At 38.1% G+C, this 18852-nt stretch overlaps 1 protein-coding gene across 2 annotated transcripts in view; it reads left to right on the plus strand.

Moving 5' to 3' along the window:
* The first annotated feature begins 5071 nt into the window (after positions 1–5071).
* LOC133863872 (suppressor of RPS4-RLD 1) overlaps positions 5072–18852 on the plus strand; it is a 28900-nt gene continuing 15119 nt past the window's right edge. For both annotated transcript variants that reach the window (XM_062299995.1, XM_062299996.1), the window contains exons 1-11: positions 5072–5387; positions 5524–5633; positions 6281–6936; positions 7071–7115; positions 7214–7315; positions 7403–7483; positions 7934–8000; positions 8354–8454; positions 8563–8670; positions 17487–17557; positions 17703–17759. In XM_062299995.1, the coding sequence (XP_062155979.1) occupies positions 5266–5387; positions 5524–5633; positions 6281–6936; positions 7071–7115; positions 7214–7315; positions 7403–7483; positions 7934–8000; positions 8354–8454; positions 8563–8670; positions 17487–17557; positions 17703–17759 (1520 nt within the window). In that variant the 5' untranslated portion in view covers positions 5072–5265. The remainder of the gene's footprint in view (positions 5388–5523; positions 5634–6280; positions 6937–7070; positions 7116–7213; positions 7316–7402; positions 7484–7933; positions 8001–8353; positions 8455–8562; positions 8671–17486; positions 17558–17702; positions 17760–18852) is intronic.

Here is an 18852-nt window from a genome sequence, read left to right on the forward strand (position 1 = left end):
AACCGGTTATAAATAGAAGAAACAACTCTGCTCTTAGTAAGTAACCAAAATAGAGATTTCTCAAACTCTTTCAGTTTTCATACTCTTGTGTTTTGTTTGACTCAAACTATTAAGGTATAAATTATCACGCTCCGTATATGGATCAAGCAGCCTTTTCCTTCATTCAATTAATCCAATCTTTTCATTGAATATAGGAATTCCTTCCTCATTGGTTTTGACAGCACTTCTTATGCTGGCTCTAGACTCATCGGTGAGATGTTTTTCCCACCAGGATTGAAGGGTTCCTGTAAAACCTGTAACTAAAAGGTCAACAACCTCTGGTTGGCTTAAATCATGGTTCATAACATAACTGTTAGAGACCATGGTCATATGGGTTAACTTATCAAGAATTTGTTGTTCTGCTAAACCATCAATATTCCACTCGTATAGTTTATCAACAGAAACTGTAAATTGACTTTGGAAACTTCTTTCTTCAAATTGGATATCCGGAGGGGTTGGTTTGGGATAATCTCACTTACGGGAATATCATAAGTGCCATCCAAAAAGAAGGTCTTAAAATGTGTATCGATATGAAAATATCGAACCAAGCCAATAAGGATAAGAAAAAGGCTAAGTATGAAATGGGTAATTTCTGTGAGCAATATGGTCTGCCTTCGGTAGCACCATCTAAGAAACATAGGAAGTCTCGTAAGCACGAAGAATATAGAAAGCATAAGAAACGGTCTAAAAGATTCAAGAAAAGAAGCTTTGAGCCGAATGATTTTTATAAAAAGGAAAAGAGAAAACCTAGGAAAATGTTTAAAAAATCTAAGAACAACAAAGATAATTGTTATAAGTGTGGTAAGCTAGGTCACTTTGCAAGAGATTGCAAAGCTAAGGAATCCATTAAGTCCTCTTCCTCTTCAAAAGGGAAGAAGCCCTCTAAAATCAAGCAAGTTGCTCTTAAGCTTATGCAACAGCTTATAGAGGCTGAAGATGGTGATGAAGAAGAAGAATTGTTTACTGCAGAGTCTTCTGTTCAGCATCATTACAGCTTTGATCCCTTCCAAGATGCCCAAGATCCCTATGATATCACAGATTTGGACTTGGACTCCTAAAGTTGCCCCGTCGGCACTAAAAGACAAAAGCAAACAGTACTCGGTCGGCCACCCGACATGGTACTATTCATGAATAGTGACTTTTTCCACTATTCGCCAAAAGTTTTACCCCACTTTCGGTGCGAGTTACTTGAAGTAAAAGCAGAAGGAATCTACTTTCGGTGCACGCCTGACAACACTAAGCATGCTGGCATCCCATGATTCCAGCCCTAAGCCCTCCTGAAGTCTATTTAAGGAGAAAAAGTCTGAAGTTCAAGGTAGAGCTTATTTGAAGGGAGAACCAGTTCTTGAAAACCTACCTGAACTTCTCAAAAGCCAAACACTTGTAATGTTTCATTCCAGTGATTCTAAGTTTAAGCTTGTAATTGTCAGTTGCATTGTGGCCTAAGTTCATTTGTAAGTTTTACATTCAAGTTATTTTGAATCTAAACATTACTTTTAAGTTCTTTCATGATTCTTGAATACTCTGTTGTTTTGTATTCTTCTTTTAATATGCAGATTATTATGCACATTACTATCTTCTTTTATGCTCACCATCACTCTGTCCACACTACTACCACCACACTCTACTTCTAAAGCCCCCATTCTCTGCTTCCGCCCCCTTTTGGTGTTCTCAGATGCAACCTTAAATGGTGAGGCTTTAACCGTAGTGGTTTTATGTTGGAACACTATGGCTTCTTGTGGGGGGTGACTTGAAGAGACAACTGTGTTGTCTTCTTTTACCCATTTTTCTTTAGAAATAGTTTGAACCTTGTTTTCTACAGGGTAAAATTCCCTATGGAGTTTAGGTACTGGTTAGTGTAATTGGCTTGCTCAATGACTTTCTTAACATCTGTGTTCTCAGATGCAACCTTAAATGGTGAGGCTTTAACCGTAGTGGTTCTATGTTGGAACACTATGGCTTCTTGTGGGGGGTGACTTGAAGAGACAACTGTGTTGTCTTCTTTTACCCATTTTTCTTTAGAGATGGTTTGAACCTTGTTTTCTACAGGGTAAAATTCATCAACAAAATTGAAATAAGAGATGTTCATCTCTATTTCATATAAATGTTTCTTAAAGCTGCTCAAGATTATATATATATATATATATATATATATATATATATATATGGATCAGCCTAAGGGTGCGTTTGGGATTGCGATTTCGTAGACAATAAGTGCGATTTTAAACCAAATCGCAGAACATAGATCGTTTGGGAACTGTGTTTTTAAAAATTGCGATTTGAAAACTCAGAAAATCTGCTTTTTCAAATCGCAGATAAGATGGTGCTTTTTTGAAAAGGCAGAATTTTAAAAGGTAAATTCGCGATTTTAAAGGCTAAACTGTGATTTTGCCAAACGCTTAACTGCGTTTTTAAAAATCACTTTTTTCAAATCGCATATTTTAAAATCGTTATTTTAAATCGCACTTTTTGAAATCACAAACCCAAACGGACCCTAAGGTGGGATCCCGTTAAAATTATTTCTATTTATTTTAGAAGTTTAAACATCGACGGAGAGGACCTTTTTACACACAACTTAGTGAGAAAATTTTACTTATCACCGTTAATCTTTCATCAATTTTGCAGTTATATCTTTGAACTTTAAAAAATATTAATTTAGCATAGCCATTTTTTAATTTTTTTTTTTTTTCAATTTTACTACTTCGTTAGGATTTCAAAAAGTGCGTTTTAAAATAACGATTTTAAAATGTGCGATTTGAAAAAAGTGATTTTTAAAAACGCAGTTAAGCGTTTGGCAAAATCACAGTTTAGCCTTTAAAATCGCGAATTTACCTTTTAAAATTCTGCGTTTTCAAAAAAGCACCATCTTATCTGCGATTTGAAAAAGCAGATTTTCTGCGTTTTCAAATCGCAATTTTTAAAAAAGCAATTCCCAAACGATCTATGTTTTGCGATTTGGTTTAAAATCGCACTTATTGTCTACGAAATCGCAATCCCAAACGCACCCTAAATCTTATAAAAAATTTCAATATACTTTTTTTAAAAAAAATATATATAATTTTTTTTTAAAATATTCGAGGATGAATATTTTTTGCAAATTTTATTAAATCCCGACTAATGCCTAAATTATTGCAATATATTTTTTTCCAACAAAAATATGGGTATTTTAAGAATTTTAATGAAAAAATTCTAACAAATATGTGAATTTGAAAAAATTGAAAAATAAATACATTAAATTGACGAGTATAATTACAAAAGTGATAAAAAAGCTAAATGATAAGTCAAGTTTTCTCAAACTTATGTCTAGGCCTTATAAGTCATTTTTTCATTGTAGTTGTTTAACCAACGGTACACTTTTTTTAATAGGCAGTGAAAATCATGAACCTTCAAAATTAGTGTCAAATTACGCATGTTAAAAAATGGAGAATTCATCGGGTTGGAGAGAATAGTGAAACATTAAATAAAGATTAGTCATAATATATTATTCTTTTTCTATTTGGTATATTATATGTTATACCCATATAATACAAACCCTTCACTGGGTTTGTTATAACAAAGCTACATTAATTTCAATAAAATCTCATTGACATGTAATTTAACTAGATGGTTTTATTTATCCATCATAAGATCAAGCACTTCTAATGTATTATTTATTTGCAACTTTAAGCTAGAAAATATATAATAAAAGTGGTAAAAAGAGACTTCATCGGCTTATGTATTCTAACTCTATAATAGATTTTTCTTAATTCCATAAATCTTGCAACTCTACAAGTAGAGTAATAGTACTATTCACTTATTTAATTTTTTTTTTATTCTTTATCTCCACCTTTTTTTTTTTTTTTTTTTCTTCCTTTATAGTGGATATCTAAGAGAAAGTGTGTAAAGTAGTGGAATTATCAAGCAGGACCCACATGGAAAAAAAAATACTATAATGAAAAATAATAATAATAAAAATATATAGAGTTAAGAATAGATAATCGGATATATGGTGCATTTTAAAACTCATTAGTTAAATTAGATAAAATAGATTTTGATTAGTTATTCTAAATTGAGATTTACATAAGCCATTGTGAGTGCTCTAAGGTACAAATGTCAGTACACGACAACCTTTTATATATGCACATGCATTCTCTCATTCATTTTTAATTTTTAATTTTTGCTCCCTATAATCCCCCAAAGTATATATTGTATAGCAAACAAGATTAATTACAAACAAAAAGATATTCAAAGAGAAATAAGAAATACCAATATTTTTAAGTGGTTAGATTTTATTGATTCATTTTTTGCGTTAGAAATACCAATATCTTATATACCACCACGTCTCATTTATGAAATTTAGAGTGAATTTTATCATGTTTCAGATGATGACGTGAAAAAAAAAAATCCAGAAATATAAAACTTATTATCTAATCGTAAATACAATCAACTTATCAAAAATAAAAAAATAAAAAAATTACAATCAATCAGTTAGATAGTTTATATGAATTCTGTTTTTGAATATTTTATTAGCATCTCGCGAAAGGAAAATGGACAAAATTTCGTTAAATTTATTTAATTTTTTGAAAAGGGTTAAATTTATTTTTTGAAGTGTGGAGATGGCATAAACATAGAGACTGGAATTTTCTAGATCTACAAAGCTTAGTTTGAAAGAGATTCATGGAAGTTTTTAATTTTTCTCCTTTTCAAAGAACAAGAGGAAGGAATTATCAGGAAAAGAAAAGAAAAGAAATAAAAAGAAAAAGAGTCATAACGGCCGAGCTAGCGGTGCTATACTGGTATCCGTACAAAGAGTCCATCGAACTATCGAAGTAACGAACACGGGACAGACATTACGCGCTTTCTAGGCGATACCCGTGGGGACGGTCCGGCGGTGACCTGTTCGTGGACAAAATTTAAAAAATGAGGACCTGAACGGACCAAACAAAAGCGTGCAGCCAATGAAACTGAAGCTCCACGACACGTGTAGTTCGCACGTATAACATCACACATCCACCACACCCTCTCCTTCCTCCCCATTTCCCCCAATTTTCCAACTCTTTTTCAATTATACTTTCCCCTCATTTTCCAATTTTACCCCTTTCCAAACCCTTTACTTTTTTTACAGTCTCTTTCTCTTGCTTTGAAACCGTTGAAACGAAGAAAGGAACCCAAGGAGAGAGCCCAAGGAGAGACCATACAGCTGTGCCCTTGCGGATCAGGCGCGACTCAACTCGTCCGTGTCAACTCATGGCCTCGGCTATCTCCGAGCGAGTTGAGCTGGCCAAGCTCTGCAGCTCTCGGGACTGGTCCAAGGCCATCCGAGTCCTCGACTCGCTTCTCTCCCAGTCTTGCGCCATCCAAGACATCTGGTCCGTACACATGCACTTCTCTCGATTCAGAGTCCCCACTGATATTGTCTTCGAATTTCCATGATTGATTGATTGGCTATCATAGAAGAGGTTTTGGTGACTGATTATGATTTGTAACTATGAATGTTGTTTTCAGCAATAGAGCCTTCTGTTACAGCCAATTGGAACTCCACAAGCATGTGATCAAGGACTGTGACAAGGCGCTTCAGCTCGACCCCAAGCTTCTTCAAGCTTACATCCTCAAAGGTCTTTCTTCGCTCAAATTATCCAAATAGCATCTGATCTAATTTCGCTCATTTTAGATAATTCCAATTATTATTGTCAGTCAGACCTCAATTCTTAGCCTAATGAAAATTTTAGTACGCGATGTTGTGCTTAATTTGAATACGTATTTGAATAATTCCAATTAATTATTGTCAGTCAGACCTCAAAGGTCTTTCTAGGTGAGAAATGTTAGGGTTTAGTGAAAAGAATAAATAACATTTGTTCTTTGGAAGTTTTAAATTTAAGGCAACCTGATTATGAAGAAATGTAAAACATTAAAGTAATGATGAATTTGCCTACAGTCACAAAAAAATGTTTCTAGCGTGCTTAAATTAGAAATATAATCTTCTTAGACTCCCTTTGCTAAAGAACTATTATTTTGCAATTTGTTCCCATGCTCCATGCAACTAAAGAAGTTTTTACTGTGATAAGCATGTTGAAAATGTATTCTGTTATGGTCTCTTGAATGTGCGCTTAGTTGGTGCTTTTTATTATATTTGATGAAAAAATTGGCTCATTTATTTGCAACTAAAGTGCAAAATGCATTAGTCTTACATTTGGGATTCATGTATCGTATTGCGTGGGCTGAGTCTAGGTTTTATTTTATTTTAATTTGTTTTTAATTCTAGGTTGTGCATTTTCTGCTTTGGGAAGGAAAGAGGATGCTCTTTTGGTTTGGGAGAAAGGGTATGAACATGCTGTGCGTCAGACTGCAGATCTGAAGCAATTGTTAGAACTGGAAGAGCTTGTAAGGATTGCAAAACAAGAAAGAAGTACTACACCTGAAAACAATGTGATGGAGTCTAGGTCATCTATGTCTTTATCTGGCTCAGGACCTCATACTAATGGTAAATCAAGTGAAACTTATAGTAAGAATAAATTGGTTGATGAATCTAAATTATGCAGCGAGTCAAAGGATAAATCTGAGATCCATAGCAAGTCTAGCGATAATCTTGACCTGTGCAATGGATTTAGTGATAAAGCCCAGGAGAACACAAATTTTGAGAGCCAAATGAATGGGAATCAGGATATTGTCGATAAATTGAGTTATGAGTCTGATTCGTGTAGTGACTTAAGTGATACGTCTGAGCCATGCAGTAAATTATCTATGATTTGCGACAGCTCAAGCAATACAACTGAAACTCACAGCAAGTTGAGTGACAAATCTGACATACATAATGAAATAACTGAGGAAGCCAAGAGAAATAAAAAGTTCTGTGTTGCTAGGATTTCAAAGACCAAGTCAATAAGTGTAGATTTTCGACTATCAAGGGGTATAGCACAGGTATTTTTTATCACCACTTCTTGGTAACAGATTTTTTTTTTAAAAAAAAAATTCATTGCAGCTAGTGTCTGTACTGTATTCTAAGAGGTTAAAAACATGTCTTCTGTTAAATATTATAATCTCTCCCTTTTCAGGTTAATGAAGGGAAATATGCTTCTGCAATTTCAATCTTTGACCAGGTAAAACTTGGACCTTGTGAGTTAATCTGATGATTGTCTTCGGACTTCCTATGAGAGCTAGAAGAATAGGACTAATAAGTTTTATAAGCATTTATCAGATACTGAAGGAGGACCCTACTTATCCTGAGGCATTAATCGGAAGAGGAACAGCAAATGCATTCCTACGAGAACTAGAAGCCGCAATTGATGATTTTACAAAGGTATTTGAATAATTTCTATCTGAATGCTGTTGAACAAATATTTTGTGACACCTGTATATAAGTAATTTTTATTATTTATATCTTAAGGCTATACAATCAAATCCATTAGCTGGCGAGGCATGGAAGCGGAGAGGGCAAGCTCGAGCTGCATTAGGGGAATCTGCTGAGGTAAGTGCGGTTTATCCAATTTCGTAAACCTTGATGTGTTTCTAATTGATTGAGAACCTTTGTTTACTGTCTTTGTCTATATGTGCTGATCTTTGTTTTATGACTGTTCATTTGATCAATCGTGCTTATTAAGGTTTCCTAGATATGACTTACTTACTCATCTATGGATAGAGGGCTTGGATTCTATACCTATGCATAGCATATTAACTTTCACAGATAAATAATTTCTTGGGAAAAAATGGTGCCCTGGACAACTGGCCAAGAGGTTTGCAATACACAGTTTACTCTTTTTGTAACAGAAAAATCGATTTATTTATATTTGAGTTTTTAGTGGCTGCTATTACATGGTTCAAATTACTTAAATGTTGAGTAACTCAAAATTCTTAGGATTTGTAATTGTAGAAATACTGATCCATATGTACGCAATATTTTATTCCCTCCTGATACCAGGCTATTGAAGACTTGACCAAAGCATTAGAGTTTGAACCAAACTCAGCAGATATCTTACATGAAAGGGGTAACTTGCTTCAGCCCAACTCTTTCCATTTTATGTCAGAGATTATATTGAAATTGCTTGCTACTGATACTTGGCTGCACCTTCTTATAGTTACTCATGGTTCAACTTTCAGAGACAGATGTCTATCTAGCTTGATAGTATAGTCAACTGTAAAAGTTGAGACATTTAATAAATCCTATGGTAGTTGTTTTCTATAGAATTATAAAATAAAAAGGTGTTGTTATAACATTCTGAGACTTCAGCATTGTCACCTTTTTATATGAAAAAAAAACCCTCGGGTAGAATACTTTTTTCAAAAAGGTAATGACAGCTCTGTGGCATACAAGTGATCAAGAGGTTACTTTTAATTGCAGGAATTGTTAGTTTTAAGTTTAAGGATTTCTATGCTGCTGTCGATGACCTATCTGAATGTGTGAAGCTCGACAAGAATAATACTTCTGCATACACATATTTGGTGAGTCTTCAACATCTAAGCCTTGCTGTTGTCTAGTAGAAAGTCATGCACTTTTACCTTGGAAAATATATTTTTTACTGTTGACTGAGCAAATATTGGCTTTCATAGGGTTTGGCATTATCATCAATTGGTGAATATGGCAAGGCTAAGGAGGCACATATGAAATCAATTGAACTGGATCGTAATTTCCTTGAGGCGTGGGCTCATCTAACCCAGGTATCCATAAGCAATTACTCTGTTTTACCCGGTGGGATTATCTTGTGGACCTCTATCTATTTATGGTTAAACAAAAAAAATTCTTCACATCTAAGTGATATCTATGCCTATGGCCGGTGGTTTCATTTACAAGTAAAAGAAGCCTGCCATGGAATTTATAATGGGTGCAAATCTCTCTTTGTAATCTAATAATTCCTTGTGAATGTACCCTTCAGTATGAGGTGGGTCGTTCAGTGTTAGCCTGTGTCAAGATGTCTGTACTTGATATTATATGCCTAGTAATTGTCAGCCTGTGCAAGACATAAGAATGAAGCTTAAAACACTATTTATACCTTAAATAAATATTTCTAACTCAAAAAATAACTAGAATTTCTTAGTGGTATTAATCTAATTCATAAAAAAAGGCATCTTCTTGTATTAGATAGCACTTCACTTGGCAATAGCAACAGGAGAACGTTAGTGTATGATAGAACAAGAATAATTTGTCTATTTAAACCGTACTCATCTATGTGAGTTCTCATTGATATATATAGAAGATTACAAGAGAGTTTGAATAACAACACATAACCGCATCTGCTTCCTATACAATAGGACTAGAACTCTTATCTAACCTTATCTCTTATCTATCTATTATAGAGATTGAATTCTAAGATAACTGAACCTTATCTAGCTTAACACTAGAGTTTGAGTAGAAGTTGATTTCCTATGGAGCTGCATAAGACTCACACTTGGACTGTGAATCTTTTCCGGTAGTATCCTTAATACCCTCCGCAAGATCAACGGGGAAGATCACACGTTGAGCTTGAAACAGAGTTGCTGAAAACGTTGGGAGACTAGTGGTTTAGTAAGGACATCAGCTAGTTGATCTGAACTAGGAATGAACTGGATTTCCAATGATTTATCAGCTACTCGATCACGAACAAAGTGAAAATCTATCTCCACATGCTTTGTACGAGCATGAAAAACCGGATTAACCGACATGTATGTGGCCCCAATATTATCACACCAAAGTGTTGGTGGAGAATGTAAACTGATTCCAAGTTCTTGAAGTAACGCCCGAATCCATAGGAGTTCGGCAGTAGTGTTTGCAACTGCCTTATACTCTACTTCTGTTGAGGACCTAGATATTGTAGGTTGTTTGCGTGAGCTCCAAGACACCAAGTTAGAACCAATGAAAACACAATATGCACTTGTGGATCGTTGATCATCTGGACATCCAGCCCAGTCAGCATCCGAGTATGCTTGCAACTGAAGAGAAGAAGTATGACTAATGAGAAGACCATGAGAAAGCGTGTGTTTCAAGTACCGAAGGATTCTTTTAACTGCTTGCCAATGAGGCTGAAGAGGTCGGTGCATAAACTGGCACACTCTATTTACTGCAAACCCTAAATCTAGTCTTGTGAGGGAGAGATACTGTAATGACCCTACAGTGCTGCGATATAGGGTTGGATCTTCCATTGGATCACTAGAGAAGGCAGAGAGACTTGAAGAGGACGACATTGGAGAAGAGATAGGCTTGGCTTCATGCATTTTCGTTTTCTTCAAGAGATCCAATATATATCGTTTCTGAGAAAGAAGAAGACCTGTTGCAACTTTATTGACTTCAACACCTAAAAAATAGTGAAGATCACCTAATTCTTTCACTGCAAAATCAACACTGAGAAGCTTCAAAAGTTTTGTAATTGCAGCCGGATCCGATGCTGTGATTATTATGTCATTGACATAAATTAGGAGATAAATAGTTACTGTCTTGGTGCGATAAATGAAGAGAGAAGTGTCGGCCTTAGAACCCACAAAACCAATCTGAATTAACTTATTGCTGAGGCAAGAAAACAAGGCTCGGGGGGCCTGTTTTAAGCCATAAATCGCCTTTTGAAGCTTGCACACATGATTAGGAAAGCTGGGATGAAGAAATCCTGGTGGTTGGACAATGTATACATCCTCGGATAGAAAACCATACAAGAATGCATTATGAATATCAATCTACTTGAGTGACCAACCCTAAAAAGGCAAGAGAAAGAACTGTCCGAATGGTTGAGGCTTGACAACTGGACTATATGTCTCTTCAAAGTCAACACCGTCCTGTTGATGAAAGCCCTTAGCAACTAGACGTGCTTTATGTCGTTCTATGGACCCATCAGCTTTCCTCTTAAGCTTGAATACCCATTTACAGCCTACAAGATTTTGAGAAGGTTGTTTAGCAACAAGAGACCAAGTCTGGTTTTGAAGGAGAGCATTAAATTCAACTTGCTTAGCATTTCTCCATGCTGGAACTTTTACTGCATTGGAGAAGCAAGTTGGTTCAACAAGAGCTGAATGTGTTTCAGCCACTAAAGCCTGAGGAACTGGGTATCGGATGGTGCCATCTGTAAGTTGCCTTTGTTGAAAAATCTGATTCATTGACCTTGTACGCATGGGATGTACCCGAGCAGGAGGAGTATCCGTGTGAGAGTTGGAATTAGGCATGCTACTCTTTGCAGAGGGAGGAGAAGGAGGACTGGAAATAAAATTAGAAGGAGAGACAGCTGCTGGAATTTGTAACTGAGAAGTGACAGGACGTGTTGGAAGTAAAGGAGGAAGAACCGGTGCCTGTACTGGTGAAGGAGAAGTAGAAACAGAAGGGACAGCAGCAAAAGGAAATTGATCTTCATGGAAGATGACATCTCGGGAGATGTACACCCGGCCAGAATCAATGTGAAGACATTTATAGCCTTTATGATGTTGACTATACCCGAGGAAGAGAGACTCTTTGGAACGTGGGGAAAACTTATGAGAATTATATGGTCGTAAGTTTGGAAAACAAGTACAGCCAAACACCTTAAGGAACTTATAATTCGGAATTTGATTAAAGAGTTTCTCAAAAGGTGATTTATTTTGTAACAAAGGTGTTGACAATCGGTTAATAAGATAGCATGAAGTGAGACAAGCCTCATCCCAGAATTTTTGAGGGAGTTGGCTTTCAGCCAAGAGAGCTAGAGTAGTGTCAATAAGATGCCTATGTTTTCTTTCTACACATCCTTGTTGTTGGTGTGTATGAGGACAAGAGATACGATGAGTTATGCCATGAGTTTGAAAATAAGTGTGGAGGTTGCAATATTCGCCACCCCAATTAGATTGAACGCTTATTATTTTTGAATTTAGTAGATGTTCAGCCATGGCTTGAAATTGGAGAAAGGTTGGCATAACATCATATTTAGCTTGAATTGGGAAAACCCAAGTGTAACGACTATAAGCATCAATAAAGGACACATAAAACCGATTTCCATTAATTGAAAGAGTTGGGGAAGGTCCCCATACATCGGACTAAACTAATTCTAAAGGTTTACAAATGCTGGAAGTAGAAGAAGAAAACTGCAATTGATGACCCTTTGCTTGTGGACAGATCTTGCAAGGGGTGGATGCCTTATTTGAATGAATTGGAAGCTGAAATTGAGAAATAACACTATGGACTGTTTGAAAGGCAGGGTGACCTAAGCGCTTGTGCCAAGAAGTAGGTGATGTACGATCACCAACAAGTGCTTGATTTATTGACGAAGAACCAGACGAGGGAAAAAGGTGATAGAGACCATCTTTAGAGCGCCCTTGATGGAGGATGATCCCGGTTTGAGAGTCCTTGATCACAAAATAAGATGAGTGAAGTTCAAAAAAGACAGAGTTATCAAGGGCAAATTGTCTAACAGAAAGGAGATTTTTACAGATTAAGGGAACTCGAAGGAGTTGCTTTAGAATAAAAGTACGACGAGAAAGATTTAAGGAAGCAGAACCAATATGAGATATAGGCAAACTTGTTCCATCACCCACACGAATTTGATCTTGTCCATGATAGTCCTCATGAGATAAATTGAGATGCTGCAGCGCATTCGTCATATGATGGGTAGCCCTGGTGTTGGGGTACCAAGATTCCTCAGCTGGTAGAACCGGAGATGTACAGTAGGCCTGTGGAGAGAGCTGCTGCTGTGGTGGCTGAGTCTGTTCAGAGGAGGACATATCCTGTCTATGGTAGCAGCGAAGAGCAGAGTGACCAGGTTTGCCACAAATCTGACATGAGGGCCGAGGGGAAGAAGTTGCATCTTGAGAGAAGTAAGAACCGCGTCCGTGGTTGCTGGAGTAAGACCCACGTCCTCGGTTGTAAGGACGTCCACCACGTCCACGGAAACCACGGCCCCGAGAAGGGGAACTGCAGGTGGTGAAGTTTGTAGTCGGGGGAAGAACATCAACAGCTGGAAGTTGCTGGTCTAGGCGCATCTCATGGGCGAGAAGGTGACTGTAGAGTTCATCAATGGACAAGGGATCGACTCGGGTTGTGACAGACGTCACAAAAGGATCATATTTTGACCCGAGACCTTTGAGAAGAAAAGACACGCTCTCAAAATCATTGAGAGGTTGACCGGCGGCTACAAGGGTGTCGCTTAACGTCTTGATAGTCTGGAAGTACTCGATGATCGAGTTGGAACCCTTCTTGACAGTGGCGAGTTGAAAGTAAATTTGCATGACACGTGCACGAGCTTGGGAAGCAAACATGGTGAGGAACGTGTTCCAGAGAGCAGCAGCCGAGGCACATCCAACAGCATGGATGACGTAGGGCTTGGACAGTGTAGAAATAAGAACGCTCAGGATCATCTAATCACGCTGAGCCCAGGCAAGGAAGTCAGGGTTGACTATGGTGGTAGGAGCACCGGCAGCTGGGCTAGGATTGTGAATAGTTTGGGCAGGAGGCAGAGAGGAGCCATAGGCGTCTTGGCCCTTGATATATGCGAGGATCTGAGTTTTCCAAGCATTGAAATTGCCTTTGGAGAGTTTAATACTAAGGTTGTGATTCATATTTGGGACGGTGAAGACAACTGTTGGTTGGGTAGGTGGCGGGGGAGGCTGTGAAGCGTTGGAGGCTACCGAGGTTGCCGAAGCAAAGGACTCGGAGTCGGAATTGGCCATGGATCACGACGTTGGTCAGTGAGAGGGCTCTGATACCATGATAGAACAAGAATAATTTGGCTATTTAAACCGTACTCATCTATGTGAGTTCTCATTGATATATATAGAAGATTACAAGAGAGTTTGAATAACAACACATAACTGCATCTGCTTCCTATACAATAGGACTAGAACTCTTATCTAACCTTATCTCTTATCTATCTATTATAGAGTTTGAATTCTAAGATAACTAAACCTTATCTAGCTTAACACTAGAGTTTGAGTAGAAGTTGATTTCCTATGGAGCCGCATAAGACTCACACTTGGACTGTGAGTCTTTTCCGGTAGTATCCTTAATAGTGTACCAGTGACATATATGCATTTTCTATACCAATTGACACTTTGCAAGGGAACCTGAAAGTGAAAGAAGAAAATTCTAAAACAAAGAAGCACATACTTTAATCCTTCGACAATGTCTTTTGATAAAAAAGAATAAAAAAAGAGTTCAATCCAAAAATGGTCCCTGTGGTTTTCATGTTTATCAAAATATTTGTTGGGTTTTAGAAAGTGATACAATTGGTCATTGGGCTTTTTGAGTTTATAAGATAAGTGCTTCTCTCATTTATTCAATTTAACAGAGCCTTATGGGTAAGTGGTTGTGGCGGTATATGCTATGGATATGGAGGCTCTGTGGAGATCGGTGGTGGACAACAAATATGATAGTTTGAGGGGAGGTTGGCGTTCTAAGGAGGTTGCAGGGCCATATGGTGTGGGAGTGTGGAAATGTATAAGGAGGGTGTGGGAAGGTTTTTCTGAATTTGTGAGATATGAGGTGGGAGATGGATCTGTAGTGCGGTTTTGGCATGATTTATGGTCTCTGCTGTCTTTGGCTTGTATTCCCAAAGCATAAGGCAAGGAGGTGAGGATAAAATGTGCTGGATTCCTTTTAAATGGAAATCATTTGAAGTGAAGTCTTACTATCGTGTGTTATCTATTCCGGTAAGTTCCCATTTTCCTTGGAAGAGTATTTGGAATGTTAAGGCTTCATCGTGAGGTGTTTTTTGTGTGGACGAGGGCTTTAGGGAAGATCTTAACTTTGGATAATTTATGAAAGATGAATGTTATGATGGTGGATTGGTGTTGTATGTGTAAGAAAAGTGGGGAGTCTATTGATCACCACCTTCTTCATTGTGAGGTTGCAAGAGAATTATGGAGTTTGCTTTTTTCCAGTTGTTTGGGTTGTATGGGTTATGCCTCAAAGGGTGAAAGGGTTGATGGGGAGTTGCAAAAGACAATTGAGACACCGTAATGCTTTGGAATTTTGGAGGTTGGCTCATTTGTGTTTAATGTGGTGCATTTGGAGAGCAATGAACGCAATGAGCTTTGAAGATTGTGAGACTGCGATGTTAGAGTTGAAGAAGATGTTGTTCCATTCCCTTTATACATGGATAATAGCGTTTAATAGATTGGCTGCTTCTCATTTCTCTGAGTTTTTGGAGTTTTGCTCTTCTTTTTCTATACTTTAGTGTTTTTCTTGTATACTTCCTGTATACTAGATTGCGCCCCTTTGCGCTTTTAATGAATTGTATTACTTATAAAAAATTAGATTAGTGCTTCTATCTACCTGACGTCACTAACCCGTTTACCACATGTATAAAAAAGGCATGTAAGACCTATAAAATGTTGCCACGTGTACATATTTGGCATGTTAACATATCCCCTAAAACCTCCAAAAAAGGAAGGGGTGGCAATGGGGTAAATCCCCTCTGCAGGTGGTGGTGGGGTTCTTTGGCGACCCACTCCCACCCCTGCTGTGTGGCTCGCGGGGAACCCCCACCCCGCAGAGGTGGTTGCAGGGTGGGGTCCAACCTGTGACCTGTTCTCTCTCTCTCTCTCTCTTGTGCGCGCTGGGTGGGTCACACGGAACCCCCACCCTTGCGACCACCTCCGCAGGGTAGGAGGAGGTGATTGCGGGGAGTAGGAGAGTCCCCCCCGCGACCCATCCTTCCAGTGCTGGGGTGGATCGTGGGGGACTAACCCACATGGGATTTCCCCACACTGTGGAGGTGGGTTAGTCCCCCCTTGATCACATCAGCAGGGGACTCCCCCACCTCGCAGGTGAGTCACGGGGGGACCTCCCACCCCCTGACCACATCCTCCCACCCCTATTAGGTGGTCATGAGGGTGGGGGAGTCCCTCACAACCCACCCTCGCGCGTGAGAGGGTGGGTTGCGGGGGCCAACGAATGTGGTTATGGGGGACCTCCCACCTCCGTGGTGGTCACGAGGTTGGGGGAGTACCTCACGGCCAGCCCTAGCATGGGATAGGATGGCTTATTAGGGACTCCCCCACCCCCGCGATCCACCACATCCCTTGCTGGGGTGGGTTGCAAGATACCCCACCACCACCCGTAGAGAGGATATTCCCCACTGCCACCCCCTTTTTTTTAGGGGATACGGCACAGATGCTCATATAACAACGTTTTATAGGTCTTACATGTTTTTTTGTACAAGTGGTTAACAAGCTGTTATATTTTATGATAGCAGGTGGGCGAAAGCACTAATCGTATAACTCAGGATGTCCAAGGACCAATTTTATCACTTTCTAAACCCCAAGGAATGTTTTGATTAACATGAAAACCACATGAACCATTTCTGGATATAACCCAAAAGAAAAACACAAAGCCTTGAATTGACTAAAGTAAATATGTTTTCCGGCATCAGCTAAGCTTCATCTTTCAAAATGCCTCAAATACGGAATACATGGTTGGAAAGTGCTAATTTGGAAATAGAAGATTATCAAGGGAATGCTATAATTTAGTTTTGGATTTACAGTGATCACATGAGAAACAGAACTAAGCTTGGCGTGATTGTATGCTTTAGTGTCAATGATACGAGGAACAAGATGGTTGGAGAGATGGAACAAATAAGAAAATAAGATAGTAGCTGATGGAGGGGTGGATAACTTGAAGAGCATATTACTTAAAGTGAGTCCTCTTAAGCTATGTTGTTTGGAAAAAAAAGAAAAAGGAAAAAAAGAACTCTACATTATCAGGATTTTGACAATAGGACCTTCGTCTGGTTGGGAGGCAGACATCTTTGGTGGATTTTGCATTTACTCGAGATTCCTCATTATTCCATTTTCATAAATTTCAACATAAATGTGAAATATCAAAAGGATTAAGATCAAATTAGCGTTCAATGCCCGACAAGCGTTAGCTCTTCCTAAAAAGAAGGTGACCGCGAAAAAAAAAAAAGAATCAAAGTGTAGATTACTTATCCCTCGGTCTATTAGTGAACAACTTTGTGCTTCTCCCCCGCCCCCTTCCCCTCCTGGTTCACTGATGACTAGAATGCCTCCTAGGGTAGGTTTTTTGTTTGGTTAACTTCACCTTAGAGAACTTTTACCACTAATAATTAATTGAGACGGGTGATTGTATTATTAATTGGTGCAACGTGTACAGATGAGATGGGTAGTCAGTCAATCACCAGCTTCTTCATTTTTTGATAGCTAGGGAGATATGATATCTTGTCTTCACCTTGTTGTAAGTCCACTGGGTTCTTCCTAGAAGGTTACATGACTTTTTGGAAGGATAACATGGAATTTGGTCATACAAAGATTCAAACAGCTTGGAAAGCTCTGTCTTTGTGTTTGATGTGGGGCTTAAATCTATGTTGCTTCAGAATCTGTTCGCTTTACTTGTGGATTCATTTGTTCTTATTCAACTAATATTTGTTCTTCTAGGTTCTCTCATAAGCGCTAATGTATCCTTCTAGTTGCACCTTTTGTGCTACTCTTCTTCTATGTTGCATCCCTCATATGCATCAAGTAGGTTCTGCATTTTTGGCTTTCATGAGGCAAGCAGCTAACAAGTATTGTGGTTGTGGATGTGTGGTTTGTTGCAGCTCTATCAAGATTTGGCAAAACCAACAAAGGCTTTGGAATGCCTTCAGGAAGTTCTACAAATCGACGAAAGGTAAGCATTGTTTACCTGTAAGATGTCACCTATGTTGTAAATTTCTAATGCTGAATTTTTCTGATGCCTGATTTTTGACTAAGATGCTCATTTCTGTCATGTATACTTTAGACATACTTGATAGTCTTAATGCCTCATTGAATAGGTTTGCCAGAGCCTATCATTTGCGTGGGCTACTGCTCCACGGTATGGGAGAGCACAGGTATGTTCTATCAAATTTTTGATAATCTAAAAGGTTTTCATTGATATAATGTTAGTATTATTTACTCATTAAAGAGTTCTCATGATCTTATGGACTCATCATTGATACTTGAAGAGAGCTTGAGCATATATGGTGGTAGGTAAGGGTCAATCATGGGAATAAAGTCCCTTGTGAGAAGGAAAAATGGGAATAAGATCAAATCCATTCAGGAGGAACTTAATGATGAGTTGTTTGAAGCTCTTTATGATTGCTATACTGATTGAATTGGAAACTTAGTTGACAAGGAAGTGATTTGGAGTGGTGGATGGCAATTATATGGAGACCAAAACTCATAAAAAACAAAAAATTATATGGAGACAAAATCATTGTTGCCATTTTCAGCTCTTTCAAGAATCAAGGGTCATATCACACCACCCCTACCCCCCAACTCCCTTTTTTGGTTGTTTTACACCTTGTCTACTGCTCCTTTCTCTTAAATCATGGTGTTCATTCATAGAGGTGCACCTGTTTGTTTGATTATGTTGAAACCATCTAACATCATTTGCCTTATTGACGCTACTTGTTCCTTCTTGCAAATGCCTTGGTTTTTTTTTCTTTTTTTCCCCGCTTATATCTTCCTATATGGCCATTGATCCATCTTTACTTTCCACATATCAGGCCTAGACATTATTGATCCACTCTAGTTTCATCCATTAAATTTGTACTTCTAGTGAACAATACGCACCATAATTCCTTATTCCGAATATCTCCTGTAAGTTCAGCTATTGCAAGCATTCATTATCTTATAAATTTCTGGGTTTTTTGTTGTGTTCTAAGATATAGGTGAAAATGAGGTCTTTGAGGATTAAAATTTTGAAAATTGTTTGACGGGGCCTTTAATTATAGAAGCCAATCACTCTGTTGGCATCCATTGCGTGCAGAATGGGAATAACTTGCAGAAATTTTTAAAGAGGACGGTTGGGGATATCAATTTTAGTTTGGAACCCAGTCTCCCCCTTCTCTTTTCTTCTGAAGTTTATTCAGGTTGTTAACCGTCAAAGTGGAACAACCTTTGGCAGACTTCTGTTTATGAAGACCTGGACAACAATCTTAG

Source organism: Alnus glutinosa, chromosome 3 (assembly GCF_958979055.1).
Source record: "Alnus glutinosa chromosome 3, dhAlnGlut1.1, whole genome shotgun sequence".
NCBI classification, from domain to species: Eukaryota; Viridiplantae; Streptophyta; class Magnoliopsida; order Fagales; family Betulaceae; genus Alnus; species Alnus glutinosa.